This window comes from Artemia sp. Qi Xiang Cuo, chromosome 19 (genome assembly GCF_049724085.1).
Source record: "Artemia sp. Qi Xiang Cuo chromosome 19, ASM4972408v1, whole genome shotgun sequence".
NCBI lineage: Eukaryota > Metazoa > Arthropoda > Branchiopoda > Anostraca > Artemiidae > Artemia > Artemia sp. Qi Xiang Cuo.
This window is the reverse complement of record NC_142812.1, coordinates 54650897-54660305: the sequence shown is the minus strand read 5'-3', so window position 1 is coordinate 54660305 and position 9409 is coordinate 54650897. Positions and strand designations below refer to the sequence as shown.

The following is a 9409-nucleotide window of genomic DNA, read 5'->3' as shown; positions in this document are numbered from 1 at the left end:
AATAGACAGAATCGAAACACGAAGAGACAGGCTGTTTGTACATATAAAAGTCGAAATATCCGCAAGTGTTGTCGCCTCGAGGGCCAAAGGCGAGCAAAATATCCGTAGCAAGGTACTGAGCTCAGAATACCTCGGGATCATTTACGTTGACAAAGATTACGACGTTTCAACTATTCGCATCCTAATTAGCGGTGTTTCCCAAGCCTAGCGCTTTGGAAATTCCTGAGTTGTCCAGCTCAAGTTTGCTACTAAGATTGACTTCAATCAGGCTCTCAAGTTTGGAATCAAAGTGGAATACACCATGTTTTCTGTGATCAAAGCCCCTCACAAAGCCGCTGCAGTGCTACAAATGTCAAAGGTTTGGTCATCGTGCAAACCAGTGTCAGAAGCACACTAAATGTTGCAAGTGTGCCGGTGATCATAGCTACTCCGAGTGCACCTCAGATGTGCTCAAATGTGCCAACTGCGGATCCAACCATACAAGTAACAGATTTCGGTGCCCGAACATGAAAAATGCAACTCGTGGTACAATTCCAGACCAAGCTGTGCCAAATAACTTAAATCGTAAGCCGGCTCAATAAATGGCGAAGTGCGTGTGTTCTGTCAAACACAAACGGTGTTAGAGAAAAATTAGACATACGTCAAATAGTGTATGGTGCTTTCGATATAATTTGTGTTAATGAACATCTGCTTTCTGATCATCATTTTGTATCTACCCAGCTAAAAGTACTGGTGGTCGACCCTCGGGGGGCTTAATGATAGCTGTTAGAAAAAAGTATAGGTCTAATTGTAATCTGTTTGAGTCTAAAGATGTATGTCTTGCGGTAGAATTTAGTGGTTTTATTGCTGTTTGTGTTTATATGTCCACAAACTATAGAAATGACCGATCGAGTCAGAAGTTTGCGTCTGCCTGCTCGTCATTGTCGAAACTACTTGAAAGAATAGCTCTTACCCGTAAATCTTGTGTTATTATGGGTGATTTTAATACGGACATTGATGATAATATCATTGGTCGCTCACAAATGTTAAATGCTACATTGCCGCAAAATTTCTATTGTCTACAGAAAAATAGATCTTTTACCTATGTACATAATGGTGGTAGCACTTCTGATCTTGATTTCGTGTTTACTGATATGGGAGATCTCCAACGGCAGATAGTTAATGTTTCTGACGACTTTCTTTTAAGATAAACAAAAAATCGCGAAGAAAGGAATCGCGAACATGATTAGCCAGTGTGGTCTCAGAAATTATTTTCTTTTAAGTGACCAATCGCATCTTGAGTTTCATTTACCACTCAGTTTTTTTTAGACATCTGCTCCCTCTTGACCCAAGGGGTTCACTATACAGAGCTGGAGCCGTATTGATATATTTACTTACCAGATACTACTTGATTCGTACTTAGATAAGATAAGGGTTGCGTTTCATTTGCTTTCGAGGATGAAATCTGACCGGCTTCTCGATTTGAATTGTTGTTTGCTTGAACTGGTGCATAGTATGAAAATGGCTGCATCCGTTGCAGTTCCGTCGGAAAAAATAAAGCTGAATACCCGTAAGAGAAGCTGAGATCTTTCTGGTTTGAAGGTTGAAAAGTCTCGCCATGTGTTTTGGAGACAAATTTGGGCTGATTGTAAAAGACCACGTTAAGGATGGATTTTTAAAATTCTGATGTCGAGTAAACACCAATATCAAAAGAATGTGAAATCTTGAAAAGGAAGTCGGGTTAAGGAGCTATCGCGGGAAATAAAAAATAATCCTCGTCAGCTATGGCGAGAAGTGTCTGAACTTATTCGTTCTTCTTTGTCACCGCCTGATAGCATTGAAATAAATAGATGGTTTGAACGCTTTTCTTCAATGTTTGCGGCTGATCCTCCATTATTAGAAAGTAATTTCCGGGACATTCTGATGCAGCATTTTGATCGACTAAACCAATACAGCAACTGGCTTACTATTACCCCGTCATGTGTTGAATCTTTTGTTCGTCCTCTTCCTTTAGGAAAATTGCCTGGGGCAGATGGTATTCAGCCGGAACATCGGAGATATGGTACCCCTAAACTGTTTAGTCACTGTTTAGCTTTATTGTTCTAAGCAAAAGTATCGCGACAGTCTGTCCCACAAGGTTTTTGTCAGGGGGTCGTTGCCTGTATATATAAGAAGGGGAAAGACCCTAAAGATCGTTCTTTATACAGACCCATCACTATTTATTCAGCACTAGCAAAGTTAATAGAGGAGATGCTGTGCCCTATACTGGCAGCGCGAGTGGATGTGGGTGACATTCAGTTCGGTTTCCGGTCCGGTCTCGGTGTTTAGAATGCATACGCAATTTTTATTTCAATGGTTGAAAAATTTAAGAAACAAAAAACTCCGTTATTCGTCTGCGCAATAGACATATATAATGCGTTTGATTATGTCTTACATTCGCAAGCAGTCTTGTTACTACTAAGGGCACGAGTTGATCCCTTTGTTTTTAATTGTCTATGACAATGGTATCGAAAATCTCATGTAAGAATTTGGTGTGCAGGACAGCTTTCTGGACCTATAGATACACGTAGGGGTGTTAAACAAGGCTCAGTAATCAGCCCTATGATATTTAACAATGCAATACGTTCTGCAGCAAAATCGATAGAAGATTTTTTTGATAGATGATGGATTCATGCTAGTCATCTATCTTACGCAGATGATCTACTTTTGATAGGTGATAATTTAGAATCTTTACAGAAAGATATTAATGCCGCGTCGTCTGCACTTGGTTATATTGGGCCAACAATAGAGCCGTCTAAGACTCAATTCGTCGTTTTGAACGACGAAACATTGCCAAATCGTTTTGATGGTCTTTGCGGGATGACAGTTCTCCAAAAGGATAAATTTGAGTATCTCGGACTCCGATATAGGAATTCTATTAAAGCTACTGAAATCTAGTTATTGCAGCACTTAAAGAAAAACTGCGGAAAACTTACGGGATGCTAGCACGAACAAAAGGTCAATTTGACAAAATTACGCTCGGTCGTCTCTGTAACGCCATGTTCGCGCCACATGTCTTTTTTTAACCCATTTTTGGAATTGTTTTAGTAAAACCGAACGTAACCAAATTCGTTCAATTTTTTTTTCGCTATTGCAAATATTTATTGGGAATTCCCATATGGGTGAGAAACTCGTATGTTTTGCAGAGGTACTATATTTTTGAGATAAGTAAGAAAATGGGTGAGTTGTATACCCGTTTCAAAAGTCGAAATAGAACAATCCACGACTTTCAATTGGCTAGTCTTGTGCATTAAAATCATGACTTTGATTTCGTTTATTTTTCTCTTTTTCAGAGTTATCGCAGTTTTATTTTGTTTTGTAGCGTTGTGTGATTTTTTTCGTTATTTTTTTCGTTCGTTTTTATAACTCCTTCGAGCATTTACAATGTATCTGTATGAAGGGTTGAAATAAAATTATTATTATTATTATTAATATTAGTAGTAGTAGTAGTAGTAGTAGTAATGCAAGTAGTAGTAGTAATAGTAGGAGTAATAGCAGTGGTGCTCATAGTAGTATTAGTAATAATTGCAGAACTAGTAGTAGCAAAATTAGTAGCAATTGCATTAACAACAGTAGTGGAAGCATTAGTTTTAAAAGTTACTTACTTATCTGCTCAAATACTTCGAACAAGTTTCGTATAATTTACGAAGGAATTACTTGGATTAATTAGAAATTACTTGGATTCTGGTAAATTAGAAATTAGAATTTTGGTTATAAAAAAGGAAAAAATAGGCTATAGTAATTCCTTGGAACATTATTGAAGAATCAAATTCATTACAGAAACATAAAAGAAAACAGAAGAAATCCATCAATCAATCTTCAAAATAATTAACGTAATCTTTGTTTATCATAGTTGCAGTGCTAGCTGCAGCATAGTAAAACAAACTACGGCCCATATTAACCAAAAATTTGAAAATCAATTTAGAAAAATGGCTAATGAGAACAGCTTGTCATCTAAAGCTTATTTTAGAATGGGAACTATTATCCCAACTTGTCTTAATCGTTAATTATTATTTCAAAAAAAAATTTACGGAAATTTTGAAAAATAGCCTGAAATCCCCTAAAATGGTGACAGTGAAATGGTTAAATGGTTTTAAAAGGATTTTCACGAAGGTCCTGTCAGCTTTTAATTTTCAGTCGTTTATTCAGATCTCTTATTCAAGTACTGCGAGTTGTTTTCAGCTCAATTTCAGTTTTCAGTTCAAGTTGTTTCAGTTTTCAGCTGCAATTTGGAATTCCAATCAATTCCAAATAGATGAGGTATTGCGAAGTCTTGAAGAATTTGGTCAGTGTACCGTATAATTAATAATCTATAACAGCATAAAATTTGTCATAAATAATGGGATCTGCCCCCTTCTCAGTATTCGGCTGCAATTGCAAAATGTCCAGATATCCATTAGCCAATTCCGTTTTAATAAACAAACTGGGATCTTTTCTGTGATTATCAAGAAGGACTGAAACCATGGTATCAATGTGGTCATTTAAGAAATTTAAACGGGATTCCCAGTTTGTACAAGACTTATTCTTTATAGGTTTACTCATCCAAATAGGATGTTCAGCTGTATGGGGCCTAAACGGACCTAAATGTTTTACATTAATTTGACAAATAAGGAGTCTCACTATTAGCACCTTTTTGTGTAGGTCTTCTAAAGCAGCTTTAAGTCTTGGTAAGAATGATGGGTGGTTTTGCTGATCTCCTAATAGAAGAGGAACCATTTCTTTGGCTTCTAACTGTATTTGACTCCAAAAGAAGTTTCTTTTTTTTTCAAGAATTTTTAAAAATAGTTTTCCATTGTGGGATGCTAACTCTCCAATACGCCCATTTGGAAAATTTGTCGGTAACTCAACCACGGAAATTAATTCTGTGAAATTCAAATAAACTGAATTAGTTATACCGAGGACATCTTTCATTTTCGTAATTCGTTCTGACAGTGCTTTCAATGTTTTTCTGTCGTTTCTTTCAGAATAGTCATTATTGAATTGAATTATTCTACGCAGAAATGTCAGAAGAGATTTTTTGCTTTTTATAAACTCCATACTTTTGAAAACATCGTTATAGTTTAAAGTCTTGGAAGTTGTCACATCATTGTCAAAATTTGGGCTTGTGTCGTCATCTAAATTAATTCTGACCGTTGGTTTAATTTGCCTTGTGTTGTCGATACTTTTTGTGTTCTGCTCTTTACCCTTGTCATCATCCTTGTTAAGTTGATCTCTATGAGTTTTCTGACCTACAATGTCTTTAATACCTTTTGTTTTGGTTTCTTCACTTACCATGTAAGCAGACTCATCTATTTTACCCAATACCCGGTGAATTTTTGTGATTTGTTTCCTATTTTCTGCATCCCAAATTTTCTTATTGTCATGGCTCAATCTGTTACTAGCAATTACTTCAGCATGAATATTCTTCGATAGAAGAAATTGAACTTGCAGTACAAAAATAGCATAAATAAACATAAACTTATTCATCTTTATTCTGTATTAGGCCTTAAAAAATAAAACCTTAATAGAACGTTAAAGCACAAAGTTATAAGACAGGTTACTGAAATAATATTTACTCTGTTTTTCTGTTTGGATACTGCTGATTTACTCAATGTTATTATTCAGTCATACTTATGCACTTTTAGAATTTTTGAATTTTATAGTTTAAGACAAAAATATATACACTTGTAACTTTATGTGGGACTTAATATTTAAGTGTGACTGAGAGGCATTTTTTTTCCCGTGGAATTATAATAAACTTATTATTGCTAAAGCTGCTAAGGCTTATCTTTCGAGGCATAAACAAATGATCATACATTAGTGACATTGCAGCAGTGGCAGTCGGAAAACCAATAAGATATATTAGTGGAAATTCAAAAATTCAAAAATTCTAAAAGTGCATAAGTATTTGACTGAATATATATATATATATATATATATATATATATATATATATATATATATATATATATATATATATATATATATATATATATATATATATATATATATATATATATATATATATATATATATATATATATATATATATAGGGTTTTCATATATATAGGGCTTTCAGCCATTGCACTTCCCATTCCACTTCGCCATTAGAATTGGCTTTGCTAAAAATTCCATACAAAAAAAATTACAGTCCCATGGCTTGAATAACAAGGAAAAGCAAGTAGCCAGAAAAACAATGAAGGTTGCTTCAACCTAGATAAATATGTATGAGAAGTATCTTTTTTCTGTTTTTTTTCCTCCACGGCTAGGGCACTAAAATATAAAAAAAAGTTCTCTTTAAGGGCTCATTTTAAAGGAAATTGCCAATTCTAGTGTCTTTTGTAATGAATAAGAACAACAGTGTTTAAAGTAAAATCAATTTTTACAAAAAGCTGCCTTTTTATAACCTTACACAAAGGGTCGGCATAGTTCATTATAAATGGAGATTATGAAAAGTTTATCGGCATTTTGGTTGTAAAGATAGCTGAATCATAGTAAAGAATACATCAGGCCATAAAAGTAAATTCAAGTTAATATAATTCAAACAGGAGAAAAAAGAGGAGTGGGAGGAGGCTTAGTTGACTATCAGATTCAGCGTATCAGAGAACCCTACTGTAGAGGTTTCAAGCGCCTATGTACAAAAATGTGGAATTTTGTACTTTTTGCCAGAAAAGAGATCGCAGTTGCCTGTTATTTATATTCGTTTTATTTATCTTTTTTCCCAGCGGTTCTCGTATCAAAACAATAGTACAAGAACACTGATAGAGAAAGGAAAGGGCTCATTTGAAAGGAAAAAAAAGTTCTAGTGCTGCTTTTGTGTGACCAAAAACCTTAGAGGATAATAAAATGAAAACATTTCTCCATTCCTTTATAGCCTCTAAACGTCAAACACCGACTCCTAAATAGCAAACTCCGACTCCTAAATAGCAAAATCCTCCCTGTACTAATATATGGACGGAAGACACAGGCGTTGACAAAACAGCTTCATACTGAAATGGCAATTCAAGTATCATCGGTAAAAAACAGAATGCTGCCTAAATTTTCCAAGACTAACCAATAGTTTTTCTCTACGGTTTATATTTAGCAACTTTTGATGCGTTGATGACAATTTTAGGCTATTGATGGAACATGGAAGTCCTCCTTTAAAAAAAAAAGTTTACAGTGCCCTTAGCCCTGAGATAATTTCTCAGAGTTTTAAAGCTAATCAGGAGCTATTTCGGTAGTTTTTCAGCCTTGTATTTAGGAAGTTGGTGCCTTAAACAAAAAATTTAGTAATTTTTTATGCTTTATTTTTAGGAGAAGCAAACTTAAGCATTGTTATCGCTAGGGCCCAACCACTTGAGGATTATGATTTCAAATCGATAAAATGGTTTTTTAGCACTTTTTAAATGGGTGTATTCCCCCCAAACTTAAGAATTTTTCGCTTTTTAGGGCTCCCTACATTTAGGGAAGTTAGATATAGATTAAAATCAAATGTGCAACTAAGTAATTGGGCATTCGAACAACTCCTTCAGATCCTGCGGGTTACCGTAGTTCTTGAAAACACATTTTTTTGGTTATATTGACAATTTTCAACAATATGGAAATCTCAAAATTTTGACCTGATATCTTAGTGAGGAGGGGGGTGGGTCTTACTACCTTTGCTGCAAATCATGTTGGCTTGGTATAGGTGATCAGAGGCTAAATGCATGAATGTCTCAATAGGGAAGGACTGGCGGAACAAATATTTTGTCCGTTTCTTAGAAGACTAAAATTATCAAAGTTTGAAAAAGTATTATTCAGAGATAAGACTATGTTTATGTGTACCAACTTTGAGTAAATTTCTCCCCTCCATGTAAAATACCAAATCTATTATTCATTCTGAACGATAGAATCTTACACTTAGAGATGCAGCCTAGAATTTTGCATCTTGTTTTGTCTGAAGTATCAGAAACAGCTCAGAAGCTCAACAATTACAAATACAGGTTCAGAATTACACACCAAATGACGTCTTTGACATATGATTTCTGGAAAATTTTAAATATATTTTGAGCAATAAAACTTATACTTAGAAATACAGACTATATGCTGCACTTTAGCCATCTAATATGCCATATCTGTTATTCAATCTGAACAATAAAACCGTACACTTAGAAACCCAAACTGTAATTCTGCATCTTGTTATGTCTGAACTATCAAAAACCCATAAATACTACAATTGCATAAATAGGGTCAGAATTACACACCGAATGACGTCTTTACCATCTGATCGCTTGAAAATTTTAAATACGTGTTGTGCAATAAAACTTGTACGTAGATATACAACCTAAATGCTTCACTTTATTCCGTTTTAAGTATAGAATAACCTTAAAATTTTGCAAAACGAGAACAGTAAGAAATCTTTTTTTGTGTGTAAGTACAAAAAAAAACTTCAAAATCTATTAAAAATAGGTTGAAACGTGATCAATGGCAATAGCATACTTATTCTATGGCTATCTATGGCTGTGGCAGATAATCAAAAATATATCACATAATAGATTATTATAGGCCTTGACTGTAAAAAAAAATTATAAAAAAAAACAAAGGCACATAGGAAATTAGGAATTTCAGGAACAAAGTTAATTTGTATTATCAACACATTAAAAATTATTCTATTTATTCCTTCTTGATGGATGAGTTTTGCAACACGACCTTCAAGAAATGTGTATATCATTTTGCGCCTCATGGATTTCCCAGTATTGTTTAAAAATTATCATAGATTAAATAAAAAAACAACAAGTTATTTCAACTGAAAGTAAGGAACAATTTATATTATCATTCAATATATGAAAGGCGTAACAACCCACTCCTTACGTTAAAGTTTTGTATTACTTTAAAAAGTAGATTGGTGAAAAAGAGCCAAACTTTAGCGTAAAGAGCGAGGCGTTGAGGAGGGGACAGTCTCTTTCATATACGCAATAGTTTATGTTCGTTTTAAGTTTTAATGTCGCTCCTTACTTTCTGTTAAAAAAAATATATTTTTTTTATTTAATTTCTGAACGTTTTTGAATTAATGCAGGTTTTGAAATTAGCTAACCCTGTATGAATAGTTAAAATGAAATTTGCATATTAATTTTACTTTTTGGCTTAATGGCTTTCTCATAATTCTGACTATACGAATTTGAGAAAAAAGGGTGGGGGAGACTGGCTAGTTATCGTCCAATTTCTTTGGTTCCTTCTTTATTTATATTTAGAACCAACATTATAAGCCCATTCTTTTGACATATTTATTGACATCAAAATTCCGTTTTTTAAAGTTTCGATTACTATAGAGCCGTATTGCTTGTTTTTTATTACGTATATGAGGAGGTTCTCCCCCTAGTCAATATCTCGCTCTTTACACTAAAGTTCGAATTTTGTTTGAATCACAAATCTCTGAATCACAAAAGCCGT

General features: G+C 34.2%; 1 protein-coding gene across 1 annotated transcript; it reads right to left on the bottom strand.

Annotated features, from left to right (window-relative positions):
• Positions 1 to 4320: 4320 nt before the first annotated feature.
• LOC148941012 (uncharacterized) lies at positions 4321 to 5484 on the bottom strand. The gene has a single exon (XM_089105141.1). The coding sequence runs from the start codon at positions 5482 to 5484 to the stop codon at positions 4321 to 4323; it is 1164 nt and encodes a 387-aa protein (XP_088961267.1).
• Positions 5485 to 9409: the final 3925 nt, after the last annotated feature.

Coding starts and splice junctions, on each gene's coding strand:
- LOC148941012 (XM_089105141.1), bottom strand. CDS start 5,484: ATGAATAAGTTTATGTTTATTTATGCTATTTTTGTACTGCAAGTTCAA.